Source organism: Stegastes partitus, unplaced genomic scaffold, assembly GCF_000690725.1.
Source record: "Stegastes partitus isolate 25-593 unplaced genomic scaffold, Stegastes_partitus-1.0.2 Scaffold529, whole genome shotgun sequence".
In the NCBI taxonomy this organism is placed as follows: Eukaryota; Metazoa; Chordata; class Actinopteri; family Pomacentridae; genus Stegastes; species Stegastes partitus.
Window position 1 is genome coordinate 5,441 of NW_007578260.1, and position 21,490 is coordinate 26,930.

General features: G+C 41.0%; 1 protein-coding gene across 2 annotated transcripts in view; it reads right to left on the reverse strand.

The window, feature by feature from the left end:
* The window catches only part of afap1 (actin filament associated protein 1), a 53,454-nt gene that overhangs the window by 2,146 nt on the left and 29,818 nt on the right, over window positions 1-21,490 (reverse strand). Inside the window, exons 4-15 of one of the 2 annotated variants that reach the window (XM_008287936.1) lie at window positions 19,403-19,511; window positions 19,026-19,237; window positions 18,287-18,466; window positions 13,618-13,704; window positions 12,164-12,239; window positions 8,555-8,707; window positions 7,202-7,413; window positions 6,402-6,547; window positions 5,817-5,931; window positions 1,605-1,734; window positions 358-522; window positions 15-205 (exon numbers count right to left, since the gene is read on the reverse strand). In XM_008287936.1, the coding sequence (XP_008286158.1) occupies window positions 15-205; window positions 358-522; window positions 1,605-1,734; window positions 5,817-5,931; window positions 6,402-6,547; window positions 7,202-7,413; window positions 8,555-8,707; window positions 12,164-12,239; window positions 13,618-13,704; window positions 18,287-18,466; window positions 19,026-19,237; window positions 19,403-19,511 (1,776 nt within the window). Of the gene's footprint in view, window positions 1-14; window positions 206-357; window positions 526-1,604; window positions 1,735-5,816; window positions 5,932-6,401; window positions 6,548-7,201; window positions 7,414-8,554; window positions 8,708-12,163; window positions 12,240-13,617; window positions 13,705-18,286; window positions 18,467-19,025; window positions 19,238-19,402; window positions 19,512-21,490 lie in introns of both variants that reach the window. The other variant, XM_008287935.1, reaches the window with a different exon arrangement.

Here is a 21,490-nt window from a genome sequence, read left to right on the forward strand (position 1 = left end):
GCAGGAGTTCTGACCTGGAGGCCCAAGGAGCCGGCTTTCGGTTCGATGGTGAGGCCCAGGGAGACGCCTCCACTCAGTGCTTTCTTCAGGCTCTCCTTCACCTCTGTTAGCTCCAGCTCCAGATTCACCCTCTCTTCCTCCTTTTGCCTACAATCATCCTCCACCTTCTTCAGTCGCTCTGACAGAGAGGCTTGCGAACGTTTGCCTAATAGATGAAGTCATGACAATTATCACTTTAATAAACATGTACCTGGCAAGATGTTGAGAGTTTGGAGAGTTTTCTGAGAACAGAGACTTTTCCTAAACTTTTCACAGATGAATGTTTTCATGTGCAGCATTTATTTCCCTCTCTCTTACCAGCGGCAGCCTCCACAGCAGTGCGCAAGTCTCTCCTCTCCTTCTTGAGCTGGGTCAGATGGTTCCTGATCTCCTGCTTCTTCTTCATCAGCTCGTCCTCCTTGGTCTGCAGTCGCTTGGCATCCGCCTCCACTCGGTTCTTCCCGTACTTACACTGCTCCGCATCTGCTTAAAAATGACCGGGTGTGAAAAAGCTGGATACAAGAGGCTGACATCATGCGCCTGTTTCCATTTCTACTGCCAGTGTGTTAAAATCATGGCCCACTCTGCTCTGTGTTTGGTAAATCTCTTCATTTGGAACGCAATACAAGATTCATATTGTAATAATGGACACAAGAACAAGACCTCCAAGACCCATTTTGTCATGGTGCATTGCCTGTGAAATCTCAAAATAGGCATTTTTAAAAGACAATAAGACTCCAAATAAATAAAGACAAAAAAGAAACTAGAGCAGTGCGGTTATTATCAGGGCACTGTGAGACATGAACTACCCAGAAACCCACTGAACTCTCAGCCACAGCTTTAAGCAGTCATTAATTACCAGGACTAGGCCTTCCCTTACTGGAAAATACAGTGTGGGTAACCATCCAACATGTGCGTGTCTATGTGCGCGCATGTAAACGTTGCTTATGAAAAATCACTCAATCGAACCACCGCTGACGTTGTCAAATTGAATACACGTACTTGACAGAGGTAATATGAGAACTGTGTGGCATACTCTCAATCCAACATGACACGTATTTGGTGTTTCCATTCTGACATTTGGAGAAACGACAAACTACACAAGCGGTTACAACCGTCCTCGTTCACACATTAGGCAAAAAAAATACTATTCTGAACCACGAGGATTAACACGACCGCATTTCTCCCTCTTCCAGTGTATCTGGGCCCCACTTCTGCTATCGCTCCCGTTTGAGCATTACCCAGTGTTGGCAGAGGGATCAAGTATGGTCCGCGTGCGTCACATGGATCGTCTCGAGGGCGGGATAGGTTTTAGGTTTTTGAGTTATTTATCCCCCCCCCCTCCTTCTTAAACCAAACGTAATTTGGACATCCTGCATTTTCCAAATTGCTGTGGAGCAGAGTTTTGCTAGAAAGCAATCAGTGGTGGTGAGGCTGGGACCGGGGAGCCAGACACACTGTCTGCTACTCACTTACAGCACAAGACCTGACTGAGAAAGATGGACTACTGCCAAAAGTGATCATGTTAATGACGTATGGTGAGCTCCTCTGATATCAACACTTACTGGAGTTGTTGCGCTTTAGAGATGCTGTCCCATTTGTCCCATTGAATCCGTTCTTCTTGGACTGATTCTTTGGCTCTGCCTTTTGTTTTGATGACACCCCATTGGTTGTTGCTCCCTTCTTTCCCTTTAGCTGATTGAAAAAGAAGGAGACTTTTTGAAGTAACAGTTCAAATACCTCAGTTATTACTGCACATAAAACAATATACATGCATCACTTTGGTCTAGAAACTGTGTGAATTTCCATATATGAAGTTACTCTACATTAAAATAAAAAAAAAAAAGGCATATTTCCATTGATATGCTTAACGGCAGCTAGAATACTTCAAGAACTGCTTATTTCACATTTGTCTATATTTGGGTGACAACTATTACCCTTCAGTGAAAAGGGGATTAGTTTTTAATGACACCTAAATGTGAATAGATTTGCAAGGCTGAGGGGCAAAACATTGCGGATCTGCAGCACGTGAAAGTAGGCGCAATTTGCTAATATGTACATATGAACGCATACATCAACTTCTCTCACTTTAAAATGAAATATGGCTTCTGTAAAAGCTGCTTTACCCAACCAAACTGTAACATTAACATAGTGTGACTTCATGAAGATATAGACATCATTGTTACTTTTTTGACAACAGCTGCCAATTTACAAATGAAGCTGATGCAGAGCGACCATAACATACATTTTGAGTCAAGTCCAAGAATTACTTTCTGGGTAGAACTGCACAGTAGGGTGGTAATTCTCGTTGGGTCATCACTAGAGCATCACCTTCCGTATTATATCGTCATTACACATTGTGCAGCTTCAATCTGCTGTTTTACATGAACCAACTGTTACTACTGATTGAGTATGAACGGATATATTCAGTAAAACGTATTTAGGTAATAGTGGTATTTCTAAATGTATATAATTACTGCATAAAACACACAATTGTTGGCGTTTGAGGTGGGTGGGATATTTAAGTCTGTTTTAGTAATAGCTACAGCTGTCTATAATATTGTTTCATGCCATTATTTAATCGCTCTTTATTAGGATTGTCTTTTAAGGACAGAACTACTTTGGAAAAACTAAATCAGGGATGATAATTACAAAAGAACTCACAATTCTACATCACCATGACACCTTGCCCATGACAAAATGGTTTATTCTCAGCCTGATTTATTTCATATTGCTCATGCACATTTGAAAAAGTGAAACCCTCAGAAATCAAAGTGTTTCCATAAAATGTCTGGAGTACTTCATGGGCTGTTTTTGTGAGCCCTTAAATTGGTTTGACAGTAATGAGGTTTGTAGTTTTAGGTTAGTCTTTGTGTCAAGGATACAGTTAAAGAAGAAAACATTCTTTGAAGCCAACTTATCCAGGCTATAGGGAGTCACAACGATTTTGTATGGTGCTCCTAACATCTTGCTTGACTTTGAAATTACCGCCACTGCGGCTACACCTCGTTGGATGCTGGATCTACTTCTTACAGTGGAGTGGCACTTTGCGGTCTTGGAGGCGATGTTAACACCCCTTGGCCACGCCACACACAGCACACACATCACAGGGGTGGCGGGGAGGAGGCGGAGCTCCATACAACACCATGTGGTGACTTATATGGTGCTGGAGGCAGGGTGGCACTTAAGAGCAGGGCTGTAAAAATATAAATTACACACACTGCCAACGCTTGTTGTAAAGGGGAGGGAGGAAGGAAATACGCTGTGTGGGACAACCACACGAGCCTCAACACACACACAGTCCAGATATACAGTTATGTATTAAACCTATTTTATAGTTATAGCCTTACTCAAATATTTAGATCAGAACTTTCTTGTTCTTTCTTGCTGCTTCATATATTATTGATACTGAATCAGTATCAGTATAAGCAACTGAATTACTAAGAACTACACCAGAGAGGGAACACGATTCACAGGCTGATGGGAAAGAGAGGTGGGCTCCTGGGTGGCCAACGCCAACACCTTATCTAGTTAGTCAAAGCATGCTCCGGCAGGAAAATAAACCGAGTTTTCTCTTTCCTTCAGCCAAGAACCTCTCACTTCCACTCGGCACATGTGAATCAGGGAATTCACCAGAGTAAGGGGTTTTACACATACATCAGCTCCAGGGTCTTCCCCAGGAAACTGTTCGTGCAAGTGTTAAGTTGCACTCATGTTTATCTAAATCACTGATGCAAATGCTGTGGGCTTTTTAATATTATAGCTGCAATAAACATTATTCAAATTAGCAATGAATCAAATGACTTGTGCGATGTTAAAGGTGTTGTGTGCACAGACTCTGAACAGCTTTTTTAGCCTGTTTCAGGAAATTGTTTTGGCTTTTTAGCTCCAGTTGCACCTGGAACCACTTTCAGTAAACAAGCGTTGATAAGTTAGCTGTGTGCTACCTGTTCAGCACCAGAGAGACAATTTTGAACACTAGAAAATGAACCTAGTGGAGAATTAAGAAACTGAAGGGCTCGATATATTTTTTTAAAGAGTTGTCGGAGACCAAAGCAGAGGAAAGGATGGTGAATATTCAACTTACATTTATGAGGTAGACTTAAAAACAACACTGCTGGATATGTAAACAGGAAAATATTTGGAACATGTATATGAAACAACTTTACTGAATATTTTTTTAATAATCTGGTGGCCCAAAAACTACTTACTGATGCAGCTTCGCGTGTTCATCCGAGATTTTAAGGAGAGGTAAGACGTTGTTAACTTTGCTTAATACATCAAATTAGTCTAATCAGCTGTTGTCAGACAAGTAACAACTGCTTTGAATGCAGCTTTACATATCTCGCTGGGGACTATTACTCCTCACGCTAATATCACCTCACGCATTTAAAGCTGTTTGACATTCCCTCCACCTCTGTCAAATGATAAGCACTCACAGTTTTACTCCGTTTTGTTGCTAGTATGTGGCTATATAGTGTGATTTATCAATCCCTGTAATTTGCAAAACAGAATTAAACTCTTACGAGTTTGTTACCTGATAGCTTACACTAATGGCAACCTTTGCTGTGTGATTTGCCACCCATTCTGTCTTGCCCTGCTGATTGATTTCTTAAAAGCCTGACAATTTCTGCAGTCTCTGTTTATAGTGAGGCATGCTGACTCCAATGCAAAAAGTTGGGGACAGCCTGAAATTGCCATGTATGGCACTGTTTGTAATCAGTGCTGTTATAATGCTTAATGATCTAAGGAAAACCCCCATAAATCTGCCTGACAATTATGGATAACTCTAGCAATTGGTCAGCAATTTTCACTAATGATTTAGATAATAAAACAAGGAATATTGTCTTTACGAAAGAGGTCACAAAAGAGACCTAGTTCACATATTACAGACTGGTGAGTTAGAACACTGTGAACATGCAAAAGAGACAAATGGTTAAGGAGCAGAGTGTTAGTCACCTGAGCAGTGTCTTTAGCTTTAGAATCAGCAGTAAGGAACTTAGAAGAGACTTTAGAAACAGGGGTTTTGTAGTGACCAGTAGAAGTGGAGGAAGAGGAAGTAGAAGTAGAAGATGGTTTGGGAGGATAGCGGGTGGTAAGCTTGGGTGAGGGCATGTTCTCATAGAGGTCAGTGTTCTCATAATGCTCCTCCTTTTTCAGCTGGCGCCCCCCTGTGCTGGGACTGGAGTACAGCACTGGGTCCTTGGGTTAGACCACGGAAGCATGCAAGCGAAGAGAAGAGAAGAGAAGAGAAGAGAAGAGAAGAGAAGAGAAGAGAAGAGAAGAGAAGAGAAGAGAAGAGAAGAGAAGAGAAAGTTGTCACAACAGAAGAGAAGAGTTGATAGGAGTAGAAAGTTAGTAGCATACATCTTCACTGCAACACATGACATTAAAGAGCATCTCCTCAGTTTTACACCTGTAGATCGAGTACTGCACAGCCCATGGAAACAGTTTAATGATGTTTAATCTTTCTGATGTGAGTCGTTTGACTTTATGGAAGCACAATAGTGAATCATAAAAGTAGGCCTTTAATTAAAAGGTACTATATGTAACATTTCACAGAATATATTAACCATCAAAGCATTGCAGCACAGAACAAGAGGCTTGTGTCCTTTCAGTGCAAATGAAACGAAATCTTTTACAAGTGTTTTAGTCAGACAAGAGAAACAATCTCAGCGAATTTAGGCCATGAATTTGCTGAACAAATTATAGTGGTGCTGTGTGTTAAACTGCATTAGCTTGCTCTTATGTGTGCGTAACACTATGTGAGTTCTTACCATTCCGTTTATCGGAACATCGTCATAGTGCAGCGCCATACCAGTGGGGCAGGCGTAGCCATTGACTGGGTTGTCCAGGTACGGGTTAGGAGAGACAGCGCGCTTACTGGTGAAACTGAAGAGAAAATATCAAAATTCAGTAAGATCCCTCCGATAAAGTACACCGATAATCTCAGATTTTTATGTCACAAAGTGCAAACAGCTCCAATACTAAATAAAATACACTGTACACGGATCATTAACAGCAATGTTAAGCCTTTGGTTACAATAGAGGTTAAAGACTCATATTTAGGTATCTACAACACATTTTACACAATGGAGACAGTCTTACTGAATATTTCACAAAAAGATTTGTTGCAAAAAAAGATATACTACTTTGCCAGAACTACTTCAATGTTCCACAGAAGTCTGCCACAAAAAATGGTGCAAATTTATCAAATGCTTAAAGGAAGAAAGTTTAGGGGGAAAAAAACGTCACCATAATGCAGTAATCCGACTTCTTGAAACCACATCAACCACACGGCAGTTGTTCCAATTATTAGACAGAAGGAAAATGGTAAACATCAAAGACAAATTGTCCCTCACCAGAAGGACTGCTTGGCCAGCTGGATGACGTTGGCCGTGGTCTCGACATCGATGTAGTCGTAGTGCAAGGTGGCTGGGTCGGTGGTAGAGCCAGTCTCTGCCAGTAAAACCCCCAACCAGCGACCCAACTCCTCAGAGGAGGAGGCCTGGAGGCAAAGGACAAAGTCACAGGAATGTAATACATCAGTACAATCAGTTTACATGATACGAAAGTCTGTCTTTGACAGAAGTTGTGTACAGAATCACTGTAAATCCAATGCCTATACTAAAAATACAGTGCCAAAATGAACATTTAGGTGACAACTATAACTGCTACCTGCATCTTTTAGCACAATAAATATCTTTCTCATAACAGTTTGAGGCCATTTTTCTTTCAGTTTTATGATTAACAGTAAATTGTACATAAATGTAACATATTCCACTTTAGAGCTCTTTGGACTATTGTAGGAACTGGCCACTTTTTCCATATTACTATCCATCAAACATTTAGTAATCATATGGTTTTAAGGCAAGAGAAATGGAAGCAAACGTCTAGCAGAGGATAGCGTGCAGACTATGTGAGGAAATAGAATCAAAACAAGCAAGATGGCAAATGGAGGAAGGTCATGCACACTAACAACATCAAACACACAGACACAAGTCACTGGTGGGTGGAGGAGATGTTTTACCACATGAGAGGAAGACCAACAATATGGAGGAAAACATGACAAGCAGTGGTTGTTTGCAGTATAACTGCATTTACATGTAGTCAGAGGCATTTCTGATTCATTTAATGCCAGGCAGGGAGGCCAACAGCTCACCTCCAGTACGGCTACTTCTTGGCCGTTACGAAGTAGACGGAAGGCAAAGGGGTGCTTGTGGTCAAGGCCGGGGTTGACCTCGCAGCCTCGGAGGGGCAGAGAGGCGATGTGGCTCTTCAAGTCATCCCGGTCCTTGTGGAGGAGCAGCTTGTTATCTTTCAGGCGGCACCAGCGCTCCCGCCAACGGTTGTTGGAGAGCACATTCAGGTATCCTGTCAGTCACAACAACGAATGCAGTTAGCTTAGTATTTGAGAAAAGCAGCCAACATTATAATCCTTGAGATGTTAATTATTTGAGAGCAGAATTTGACACTGTTTATGTCGACAATTTTTAGCAACATATTTGCATTATGTAGTGAGTCTATGTCTAGTGGTTTTGTACTGGTTGGCTCTCCCTTGTCTTCCCTTTAGAGGTATCAAATTGCAAATCCACACACAAGGGAATCACAACAGTGCCAGTTGTGGTAGAAAATACAAAAGCCAGAACATGTATTTTAGGTGTTACAGATCACAGCAGTTGGTCTTAAATAATTCTTCTGACTGTCTTCCTTAGCAAAACCTGACATGACGAATTTTCTCATCCCACTGTTAATGTATCCACCAGTTTCTTATTTTGACCACAAGTCTGGGACCCACTGTTGACACTTGTTATCACCAGTAGCCACAGTTGTCTCCAAATCCACTAGGACCTCAGTAAATAACTCAAGACGCTTCACACCACAGATTTTCAAACATTTTTGTACCGCATGCCATTTTTGATTCACTGCTGAACAGCCAACAGGGGTGGATGTAATAGTGAAGCTAAATTCTTCTCCACTAACCCTAACCATCAGTAGGCGCACGGAAGAGATAAAATTAGACAAGGAGCTCCCTTTTGTGGATGCCTGTTCAGAATTTATGCAAGTTTTGCTCAAAAAGTCACAGGGCAAGTTTTGTAGGAGTCGGTGTGTATTAGTAAAATTTGTTTATTGCATGGTAATGCACATAAACACATGGGTGACACAGAACACATTCCTGCCAAGAGTATTACACCATTAAACTAATCTATAGGTGGTAATGATGCACCAATAAACCCAGCAATAGCCTAACAAATGAATGGATGTCAACAACACCGATTCTAAAATTAGCAAAGAAAAATGGGCATGGCAAATGTTTATAAATTATGTATTATGTTTACCTGAAGAATACAAGGAAGTCAGTATATTGATGATTGGGGGAGGGACAAGATGTGGTCTGGATTTACCCCCATTTTGAGTATAGTCATTTAAAATAGGTAAACAAATGGTTGGACAACACATATGTTAACGTGGTTATTATAAAGCACAATGACCACCTTCAAGCTCTCTGTCTTACCACATGTGGGTACATCTTCTTCTGCGGATGAAGTCTGTTCGTCCATGGATGGCTTCTTCTTCCCCAGCCCGATGATCTTAGTGATCTTTTTGCCTGCTCCCTTCCCCACGGTTCCAGTCTTCTGCTCTGACTTTGAGTTTTTCTTTCCTTTTCCTGAGAGAAACAAAGATTGTGAATGTAATTACTGACTTGTAATAAGGAGGAAATCAGTAAAACACTGAGTAATGTCCTTGCTGAAGGATGTCTGCAGATCCATCTACCGACATCTCTATGTGCCCCACCGTCATTATCTAAATAAGGAAAATTACAAAGAGAGCTGTTACGTGTTCTTTTATACCAATTCAATTGTCTGGATGCTTTTGCAATACAGTAAAACAGAGAAGAGAAAAAAAAGGTCAACTTCAGACTCCACTATAAACAACCACAAGTTCAAAATCACTTGCACTGGGTTTAATCAGAACCTTGTGGGTTCAAAAGCCTTTTGTTGGTGAGTTAGGCTAATTTTAAAGCCTGAGCATCCGCATTCGTCCGAGTGGGCTGATCTGAGAAGGCCTAGTTTTGTTCCAAAGAAAGAGAGGAATGACAGTGCACATTCTGCTGGAAGGAGGGCTAACGTCGAGTAAGCCAGGTCTTAAGAGGCTAAGTCTGAGTCGCTCTGTCTGTACAAGGAAAATAGCTTCTGCTTGGCTCACTTGCTTTGTAGATACTGTTGTCTGCGGTGTACTTCACTGTGTGTGAGAGAGAGTCCAAGTGAGACAATATAAGAAAGAAGAAGAGAAAAAAGTGTTTGTGTCTATAGCGGGAAGATAAGAAAAAATATATTTGACTCTTAACCTTTCGCAACTGCCAGATATCAAAACGAAAGACACAGTGGAGAAGTACTGGGGGAGGAAAATATAAAGCATTCCCTTTCGCTTATGTCATACTGAGCGTCTGGGCTGATTCTAGGCCCACATGTGCACACAGAAATATACTTTATATAATCACCAGGGCTGGTTTGCACACACAGGATGTCTGCGCCTTGCAGGAATTAGCACCTAGCCGTTGAAAGCGAATGAATAGTAGTCTAAACTGATATGGTAATGACAGAAACTCTTTGTATTCAATTCTGTTTGGCGCTCACACGCCTCTGTTTCAACATTTTTTCCATATTGCGTTTCCCTCCCTGATATGATGTGACAACTGCCATGGCGACGGCCTTAATTAAATAGGAAGCCGTCTGCACTCAATTTGAGTCACAGGGTTTTTCTCATAATACCAAAAGTATACAAACACACGTCACACACAATGCAGGCCTGAGGTGGAAAGCAGACACACAGATGTGAAAGCGATTTGAACCTTTTTAAAATAGGAGGAATTATTATTATTTTTCCCTTCAAGAGAAGAGGCGCAGGAAAACTCAGATCAGGTAAATTTGATTCCAGTAAATCAGCTCTTTTTGTTACCAGCCATGGAAAGAATGTGGCTGATTAAGCTAAAAAAAGGAGGGTGTTAGGACTGAATGAGAGAATGAGCAACGCATGAGGAAAACAGGAGAAGAACTCAGTGGAGAATATTACGTATATATCAGCTGATAAAGCTAATATGTTTATTAAATGATAATAAAAGGTGGCAGAGATTACTAATTAGTTTCACTTATAAAATAGCAAAAACAGGCTCACACAGTAAAAGTTGTACATCACCGGGTTGAGCTGCATCACATGACTTAAGGGTTCGAACTAGGTCTAGATCCATTTCAAATTTTACCTCGCTGAAGAAGTAGACAACAATGTTTTATGATTGCCTTAGGCTCATCTGGCAGATCGCTGCCGATTCCATTCCTGCATCCCCATTAGTTGCACAGAAACGACACACAAACATGACTTACACAACTGAGTCCATGAATCACAACTCTGAGCTGACTCCATAAAAACCCAACTGGATTGAAGATTTGAAATTAACTGCTGGTGGGAAATCTGTTTCAGAATTAATGCTGGAAAAATGAAACAATCTAAATGGAAAAAAAAATACGAGTGTTAAATTTTAGTTGACAATCCAAATATCCGAACTGACAAGTAAAATGAGATTTTTCTCCCTGAGGAATTTTGCCTGCTGAGCAAACACACAGTAAATAATCAGAGACTATTTCAACCGTAACTCTTTGTTTTGGCGTGTAGTTCAGCAGGGAAAGACCACTCCTGTAAAAACCCATGTTAAATACATCCAAATGCTCTTTCTTCAGGCCTCATGTAATATTAATAAAGGATGATCTTCCCAGTTTGCAGAAATTCTTCTAAATTACAAGACAGCATAAACAAGAAAGGCAGCCACAATTATAAAGTTAGAGCTTGATCCAAGTTGAGAACATGCTTGTTGGTTCCAAGAAACACCAATACTGATATAGTGTCCTGTCTTCCAGTTAATTTAATTGTTAACTGTTGTACTGTGCTTTAGGGCAACAATTAAAGGTACTGTGGCAATGCAGTGTTTTATGAGGGAAACTCCACTAGGGGACTCCACTCTATAAAAAAAAGATTCTAAACTAAAATGCTTCACCATATACAAAGTTAAAACATCATACAATCCAACTCAAGCTGCACTTCTTTTGTCTGGACAGTTCAACTGTATCGTAGAGTCAGGCCATGATTTGTTCCTTTGTTATGGAAGTTGATTTGCTGACATGCAAGCTCAGTAACTGTTATGATTGAATTAGTCTCGCTAAGCCAGTCCATTCTGGAGTACATAGTGGCCTGGCTTCACCTCAGCATCACTCTGCTGTAGTGGAAAAAAACCCTCTGGCTTGCCCCCACTGTTGATGAAAACTTTTTTTAATGAAGATTGTATATTACAATGGAAAGCTTGAGCTGGGATTTCCCTACAAAAAACTAATTTAAGGGCTTGGAGTCGGGGATGTCCCTTCTGGACCAGTAGTGTGTCCATACAAAGTGGAATCATGCTGTGATGCCAGTCTGGGTCGACAGCAATGGGCACTCCTTGGTACGAGTGCAGCAATCACTGAGGCTGCACTCTGGACACTAGGGGCCCATCGAGGATGGTGGACTCCTGTTTTTTTTCCCCCACATACAGTCCTTTGTAGGTGGCCCTAATTAGGGGCATTTTTAGGCCACCAGTGATCCTCAACAACCCCCCTGCTGACTGTAGAAGCACTGATTTGGAAAACATGAAATCAATCAATCGAGGCCAGTATTTGAAGTGTGTATGATTGAATTTTAACAACATGAGTGGTAAGCTTCTTTGTCTTAATTTAAGGCTAGGCAGAATGCATCTGCTCATAAACACTGATGGAGATGTGTACTCATATATCCATTTCCTTCGTCAAGTCAATGAGGCAGTGTGGTTAGAATACTGACATCTTTCTGTGTCTATTATGTCACTTTATCCACGGGGGTTATTGCTTTGCATGTTAATCACCCAGTTCTTGTTCTGTTAATTCTAAGTGAACCAGATATCATCATTTCCTATCTACCAGAGAGGGATTTTCCCAGGAAGCTCCTTACAGATAGCTAAAACTGCCTCATGAAGTGGATGTGAATGAATCGCTTTTGTTCGCAGCAGATTTTTTTTTCTCCATGCAATATATATACATTATTTGGTTACTGTGACTCTCACCTTGGTCCTTGCAGTCGCTGTGTCCATTCTCATGGGTCGCTTCACCATCTGAGCTCGGCCTGTCACTCGATGCCTTCTAGCAGCAGAAAGACCATACAGGAAAAAGAATGGGTACGCAGGAAGGTAGTAAATGAACAAAACTGTACTTTCCAGAAGACAGACAAGTCAAGAAAAAAGGCATTAACACACCAACACAGCTGTCTAATTACGTTGTACATTGTAAAAACCCTTAGAAACATCTGCAACATGTTATAGTTGAATAATTAGGCTGGGTTTGTGTTTGCTGTGCCAAGTTAGGAGAGGTTTGTCATTAAAGATCCTCTGATGTAGCTCTTTTTCCACAACTAAACACACTTGCATATATTCATGCATACATATATGCAACGGGTGCTGTATGTCGCCAGTGATTTTACCAGCTTTCCAGATGAAAACCAATAACACACTGTTTTCCCTTCAACTCCCTAAACTTTCCCTCCTGTGCCATATGGAATTAAGTGTTGTTTGGCAAACAGCTTTTACTACCTCGTGCGGTTGTGTTCGATTATGCCAAGAAAAGACGCCCTTATGGGATGGAGATATATTTGCAAATGTTTTTCAACTATAATACAATCACCTAAGGATTAATAGGTCCGAATAAGCCATTGCTGGCTTATGAGAAAGACATGAAAATTCTTTACTTTTGCCTCTTACATTCACAAGAATTAACAAAACATCACGAGTTGAACTTATGAAACAGAATCAGGCTGAGGTTTGATAAAATGCTTTGAAATCAAATCTGCTTACTGAATCAAAGTATCTTATAATCGCTTTTTGGGTTTCATTCTTGACAGTCAAGTTTATTGCGGTAATGGAATATTAACATTCTATTTTGAAAGGAAACTTTTACCAAAAAAAAAAGGACAAAAAACCCCCACGGCGAATTCTCACCCAGTTGAGCAGCTTTTTAGCATCTTTCAGCTGATTGTTTGGATTTGACAATCATACAAACGGCACCATATGAAGCAACAAATGCTGTTTTCACTGGAGAAACTAATTTGCAAAAGCTGTGAATTTCTGTCATGTAATAACCGTCTATTAAGGCAGGAGGCAGGATCGCTTCAATTATGTGAGTGGTAGCTCAACTGATCTCATCAAGACGAGATGACAAACCTTTAGAACAAAACATCAGCCTTTTTATCAAGCTATGCATGAAATGAACAACAATTAGCTAAGGCTAATTAATTCTGCTGCTACCTGAATGTTTTATATATTGCTCTTTGCAGAAAATAGACGCAAGATTTGCAAGATTAGTTACTTTGCATTTAGCTTTGGAGCTTAGCGAACACAGATCATTTGCCAACCTGAAACCTGAGCCAAAATAAACCCTGGCTCATAAACAACAATGAAGTAGAAGATTTGCAGACACAATTAGAGCATCAGCATCATGTATCAGCACATGAGTGTGCGTTGTTTACCTTTTCCAGTTCAGGCTTGTGCACTGGTGATCCAGATCCACCTCCATCCAAGTCTACACTTCCATTAATGCACACCTCTCTCATCACCTGGAAAACATAAGGAAACACAGCAAAAGCTAATGAGGCTGCCATTCATGTTAAACAAGTGGAAGTCCACACTCACACATATTATCGCCACACAGGGAGTTCAATTCATACGCTGCCACGTCTAACTGGGCCCGTGGAATCTAAGGTCCTAACTGCGATCAGAACATATGGGTGGATCCCTTATTTAAAAATCCTAAAATATTTCCTCACACAATTGCCACATAATTAAGTAGCTCATTCCTTTAGTCTAGAGAGCATGCCTGGGTAATATGGGCCACATGTACGGTGAACTCCCTCCTCTGTCATATCCCATCATGCTACTGAATAGCAGCCAAGGGATCATAAGGCAACACAGCCCATGCAGTGGAGTAAATCCAGGAGAGAGCGAGAGAGAGAGCATGCATGCATGTGGTGTGTTATAGTAGTTGGTGGAGGGGTGGGGGGGGTTGAGTGGGAGGGTCTGTCACACACATTAGACACCACAGAGTTTTACTACATCCATGGAATCCCTATACAATCAGGTCCAGTAGGGGTGAATGAGATCTGCAGGGCTCTGGATGGGGCGCCAGTGTGCATTACCATGACCTCGTTGGACTTCAGACCTGGCAGCCCACCGTCAGATCTGGCAATCCTAGGCGTGTGGCGGTGACAGGGATGTGTGCAGATGAGCGGTGGGTACTGGGAAATGAGATTTCAGACGAACCGCTGTGTGCGCAATTCGGCTAATGCACTCTCTGGCGCACGCACACACATACACACACACATACACACTCCCCCGTCTTCTCCACAAGCATTCTGAACCATCTCTGGCCGCGTAGAGCTCCTCCACTCATTGGTTTTGGCTTAGAGTGAGCATAATTGGGTTTCGCGGGGGAAATGACAGGCTGTGGCTCCATGGGTTTGGCTCAGAGAGCGGCTCAGAGGCTGGAGAACGGGACAGATAGCAACATCATGTCTACCTTCCATAGTAGAGCTACGCTGCTAGGCTGGGGTACTATGTAGGCCTGATGAGGTCCTGCAAATCAAACCAGAGGAGGTGGTGAGACTGTGGGCGGTAGTTCTAGGTGCTGATATACCAATTTCAATAATGAGGAATATACTGCTGGTTGCTGAGCATGTGCTTTAGGCACCAAAGTGGTGTTTTTTAGCTCTGTGGAGTGCACATTTCATATTTTGTTATAAAATCAATCAGCTTGAGGCCCATATACATGGAACTCTTTGAACTATGTAATATGTAGTGAACATCTATAAACTTTTTGTATTTCTGTATCTGCAAAGTAATTTAAATGTAATTTTTTAAAAACTTTACTCACTTTGGAAAGAGCAACAACAATTAACTAATATCAAAGGCTTTACTTTTCTAACAGCATATAACAGATCTCTCTGTTGGAGAGAATTCTGATAAAAATGAACAAAACTTCTTCATCCTTTTCCCAGCTTTGCGGGATTAAACCATTTGCCTCTGGCTGCACTTGTCACACACCATTGATGCATGAAACCTGAGGCACTTCCTTTTCTTTTAAAAATGATTGCCATTTCATCTTTGATAAGATTTGTTGGTGTGTTTATGAGGATTGCACAAGAGGTATGATATCTATTATTATTTTCAAAGGAAAATGTATTTTATGAATTCATCTTTGGGATATTTTAAAGGCTCTTCCAGGGATGAGCATTTCAATCTAACTTAGGCCAGAAATGCTGCAACATGTGCCATTGGTTAATGCTATATACCCCTACAATAAAAAAATGCAGTTACATGCACAGGCTAGCCATGCACTGTCAAACAGTTAACAGCGCATTGCAATAGTCAACAATGAAGCACTTGGGGTTAGACCAGACTTGACAAACTTGAGCAAATAAGCTGTGAATAACAATCCACATTCAACTTACTTTCCCCAAACTTTGTATGGAAAAACCAAGAAAAGAGAAGTTAGAAGAGAAGATATTACATCAGTCAGAGAGACAAAGAAAATGAGGTCATACTGCAGCAGGAAAACGAATAAAGAAGGAGAAAAGAAAAAGACAGACTAACTTTAACAATTGTCAAAAAAAGCAATAAGATTTAGGAGAATGAAGCAAGGACACAATATGAACATGTGCATTCCATAAACACATCGTTAGGAAATGGTGTCTGGGAGAATCATTACTGTAACTAGTGGGCTTTGGAAACCCTCAGGTACTCTCCCAGCTTTCCCTTAACCCTCCCTTCTTCTCTTCCTTTCATTGCTGTCCTCTCCCTTTTTTTTCCTTTTTCCTTCCTCCTCTCACCTTGCTTCTTCCCTCCAACCTCCCTTCTTATTCTTCTCGACCTCTTCCTCTTCTCACTACTCATCTCCTTTGGCTGAAAGTGATTTCAAATGGCTTCCTTTTTGTCATGAGGGCACATTATTGGCTGGCAGCTTGAACAAGGGTGGGGAAATATCCCAACGACGCCTCATTTCCATTATCCAAATTTGTAATGTGAAACAGTAACATGAGAGACAAAGGGAGAAAGTACAGGGAATAATAAAAAGATGCAATAACCAAATACAGACACAAGGACAACCTAATCTTTCAGGCTTGATGCCACAGTTACACACCCTGTGGCTCAAGAGAACACAAAGTAGGCCAGGGAATGTAACCCGACATCACTCTGCTGCTAATGACATGAATACAGCACAAGGACTTTAAATCCAGAGTTGTTTTGCAGGGGAGGGTGTAAGCGCCTAACCTTAGCCAACTGGATATGATGACTGCTAATTGCAGCAGCATGACGAACTACATGTGCATCGATTAAGCAAACAAAAACACCACAGTGATTGCGAGAGTGAAAAACTGACTGCCACAGTGTTATCAGTTCAACATGTTTCCAATATCCAGGCACCTGACTAAATATGTGCCCGGACCCAGTTTCTCCAAGCAACAATTAGTGCAGTCGTTACCATAGTTTGGGTGATACAGAGATTTGTATATTTTCATGGGTCTAGTTGCGACTGCCTGCAGATACTTCGGCCCCGATGAGGTTACCTGCACCAGCCAATCAATAAACAATGGCTAATTACCATGTGGAACGAGTAATTGAATCAAGAAGAAAAACACAAACTGTTTTGATCTTTGTTTCCTGCCTGCCATAAACATGACTTCGCTGAAACTTCAAGACAGAAAGCCAACACTGCAAATAGTTACACTGGTGTTTCCATCAGTGACTTGTGGGGCAAAAGTGCTACTTCAAAAGATAAGGTGAAATGAAAGAAGAAGAAGAAAAACCTCCAAGCCCAAAAACCTGTTGGTAAAACTGCAGCAAAAGGGGAACTGCGTAGGTGGAGGCTAGAGGGCACAAGTAATTACAAAAATACCACTGCAAAAACAAATGAGGAGGGATCCTGAAATAGCGCACAATAGGTTGTCAAGAACAAACAAGGCATTCCAGAAGATTCTCAGGAGATCTGAGGAGAGCAGAGGTGAGGAGAAAGAGGGGGCTGCGGGGTTTCCTTTAAAACCAAAGACCAGATGAGGTCCAAAACACAGAGAGCCCTGAGGTGAAGGCAACGAACCAACAACAAATGGACGCAGGGGTTGAAAAGCAGAAAGTACCGCAGCTTATTTGATGTCGGTGGGGTGGGTTTGTTTTGCAGGATTGTTGCTAGAGGGAAAGATCTGAGAGTGAAAGAGAATACGAGGGGAGCTGAGAGAGGTAGAGAAAAAAAATGTGTGAGAGACAGAGACGAGGGGGATCAGATGAGGAGTACAAACCAAACATCATCACATCAGAGAGAAACCAGAAGAACCACCTGTTCATAACAAACGAGTCATACAATATCAGGAAAAGGCCCCTTTTGAAGAACAAAAGCAAAGTTGCTCTTATACAGTAGGTTACACCCTTTAGGTTTCAATACGAGCAGAAACATGGAAGTTACAGTACACCTAATTATCCCTCACTGACGACAACATCCGAATTGAAAGCTAAATCCCAGGAATTTCACCCTGATCTGAACTATGTTACAATGATCTATAATGTGTACCGCAGATGCTGACGTACAGCACTGTTCATGGTGTTTGACAGCTCTCTATGCAATAAGCTACATGAGGCTGTGGAAATTAACTTTTGAATATCTGACAGGATTTCTAGGCCTCTTCACTCTTTGGCCATTATACCTTTTCGTGACGCCATGCTTATAAGGCTGTTATATTCCAGTGCATACAAACACAAGGAAGTTTTCAGTTTCTAACAAGTAAATGTTACAGCTAGGTCATTCAAAATTCTAAACTTTGTGTGGTATATTAACAAAGTAGTTACTAAGTGACTCACAAGCATCCTGTTCGTAATATAGCACTGAAAGAGACTCGGAATTAAGAATGTATTTTAGTGTCACTTCTGAGCTGATATGTGTTCAAGGAAACTCTTGATTCATTAAAGTAGAAATGACTGAAAAGAAAAAAATAATAAAATTTAACCAGGTTTTGCTGGTCAGATGGGTCTAAATGGTGGAAGAAAACTATCTTGGCTTGTGGTCCATGTACTTGTTTGCTCTGGGGCAACTGACTTTGCCAGGTCACTCAGTTACGAAACTAAATCAGTGCCTTTCAGGTTTCTTTGCGTTACCTTGAGCCACTCCTCGGCCTGTTCTTTGCTCTGTACAGCCAGCACCAAGGCATCCGCCCCCTGGTGGACGATCTTCAGCTCATGCTTCTTCTTCTTGCCGTCTTTGGGGACGTGAGTAATGCTGCACCCTGATAGGGTAAGCTCCATCTGAGGGGTGTGGTCTTTGGAGGATTTGTAACACTGGAGGGAAAGAAGGGGGAATCATTTTTATGTCACCATTTGCACACATGCATGGAAGTATGAACAAAGTGAAACGATTTGGTGAAATGTGTAACTGCAATGTTTCAAACAGTGTGATGTGAAATTTTTAAAGTCAAGCTTCAGGTCAGTATTCATGGTGTAATAAATTTTAAACACGAAATGGAGCACGACTACATACCATCAAAAGCATGACTGTCACACAAAGAGGATGCCATACATTTGTAAAAACAGTGACACAGCAGTTTAAGTCCTGGGAAAAGCAAAATTTATGAGGTGTGGTTATTAAATGAGACTGGGCTAAAGTCAGTCGAACCACATTGTGCATGCCTAAACCACGTTGATCAGTGGTGAAGCATCAACAACTCCTGAAAGTGTCAATCTGCTTGAATGAAATCAAATGCAATTACAGCATTAGTGTCATTATTTACAATCCAAACATCTTATATCCTACATTGCAGCCTTTGTGATATGCCAGCTGCAATGTTTCAAGCCGCACTCAATATGTGGGAACTCTTTACATTATGTCTGTGTCTCTCACCAGCAGTTTGTTGTCCTTGATGACACAGAGGAGTTTGGTCCACTGGCCAAATCGTTTCTTGCGCAGCAGGAATGCACAAATCCGGGCATCCTTCACCAGATCCATGGACGCTTCCTCAGACGGCCACTGGTGGCGCATCTTCTGACCCTTCCCGTCTTCCTCTTCCTCGTCGTACGACTCGTAGGAGCTGCTCATGGCATCCGAGTCGTAGTCTGAGAGGGCATAAATAGAGTGCCGTTTACTTTCAATCAAATAAAGATGAAAACCTGAAACACATTCACTCTTCAGCAGCAGCATGTCCATCAACTGCTGTCTGGGATTGTAGCTCCAAGTACATTATATTTGTGGTGTGTTGTATAAATCAGCATCTCACTCACTGGAGGTGATGTATTCAGGAGCCTTCCCAGGACTTAAGGGAACTGCTTCCTCATAGTAACCTTCTGGCAGAGAGGTGCTGGGCAGCGGAGGAGGGCCATTGTTTGGAGGCTGCAGAGAGAACAAGTTTCCGCTGATTAGTGAAAAGTCTTTCCACCAAAACTTTAAATGACACTTCAGCTTCTTTCAGTGATTACAGTTTAATTGATTTTAATTGGGTTTAGCACTTTCACTTATTTGAGTGCTGAAAATTCAACTGGCATTTCAACAGCTTTCACTGCTTACAACTAAAGTGAGACTTTAACTCCTTTCCAAAGCAAAGAATGACGCTTATTGGATACTTTAGCCAGTTCACAGTGTTCAGTGCCATTCAGAAACAGAATCAGCTTTACTGGCAAAGTATTTGAACACATACAAAGAATATGACTCATAGATACGAGTAAAACAACATGTTTAAAGTGAACCAAAGTTTCATGGATTCTCAGTATATGGGGTACAGCTGACTGTAAAAATAAACTGGCTTTTTGTTTTTAACTATTCCTACTGTACATTGATCACAATGTAATGACAAAGAAATTGTGTACTATGATATTTGAGATTTTCAACTCTGTATAAACTTTAAAAAAAAATTAATTTCTAAAGCAACACAAAAGTACATCATCAACAAAGCAGTGACATTAGCAGTGTTTATTCCATCACTTTTCACTATTAAGACACAAGAACATCAAAATGTTGCCATAAACCTAATTCCCCATGAAACTCTATGTTGCAAGAAAAAACAAAAAGGAATGTAAAGATGAATTATTACAGTGATGAAGTTTTGTCTTAGGAGTCCCTAAATGATCAATCATCAAAAATGATTTATCTCCACATCTGCCTTTAATCAGTGTCAAGATTGTAAGACAGGAAGTAGTTAGCTGCAAAGTGTGACTTATGTGTCACAGGAGAGAAACCATTCTTTTGGTCAGAGCAAAGGACAATATAAAATAGTCCATTTATAATATTAGCAGTGCAGCACTCATAATTAGCCTCTGAAGTGTCAAGGGAAAACAAAGGCAACTAGTGTCCATCACCATTAAAGACATTTTACTCTCAAATGCAAAACAGAAAATGGGGAGACTGAGAAAGAATGCTTGTGAGAAAGTAAAGCCTATAATTATTGGGTAGTGACTGACAAAGAAAATAAGTGAGTGGCCAAGAGAAGTGTTGGTTTAAGAAACCCAACCTGAAGTCTTGTTAAGGCCATTTAATAATGACTGGAACTGAAGAAGAAGCAAAGCGGACAAAATGAGTCAATTTGTTACTGAAAAGGCTACAGAAAGCTGTTAATGTTATTGCACAATGATTAATAAGGCTTTGAATGGATCTAAGATATTTTCATGGTATTATACTGCTGAGCTCATGACAGAAGAGGCTGAAGAGTGGGAGGAGACCTCCTTTGTTTGACGTGTTCTCTTTGGCACCATATAGCTCTACAAATCCAGTCACTACAGCAAGGGATCAACTGACTAGCCTGATTTGATCCATCTTGGCCAACGCTGCATCCCAATTCTCTGACGTTTCGTCTCTTAGAAATAACAGAACTGTGCCTATAAACATCAAATCTGATTATGTGGCAGCACATTGAAGCACATGTCTCACTGGCTGGCATACAGTAGTATAAGGCTTTTAAGGCTCGCTGATGTAGAAACATGTTGAGTGTAGAGTCATGCAGAGGTTTTAAAGGTTCGCTATGAAGTACTTTGATGTCTTTGGAGCAGTTTTTTGATGAGTGCATTCTTGTTTTGTTTGTCTGATGCAAGAACATTACTGCCAATGGTGTCACACTTTTCCACTGATCTACAGGTGGCAGTAATGTGCTAAGAAATGCAGAAATGTGACAAAAAACTATTTTACAGGTTTAAATAAAACTTGCTTTAAGGAAGGAAATTAATTCAAGTTATAGTTAGGGCTGGCTCAGATAACCCTGAACCACACCTTAGTTGTGCTGCTATAAGCCTACACTGCTGGGGGGTCCTTCCCATGATGCACTGAGCACCTCTCCTCTACTCACTAACCTAATGTCTTCTATGTCATAGTTTGTGTTTTGT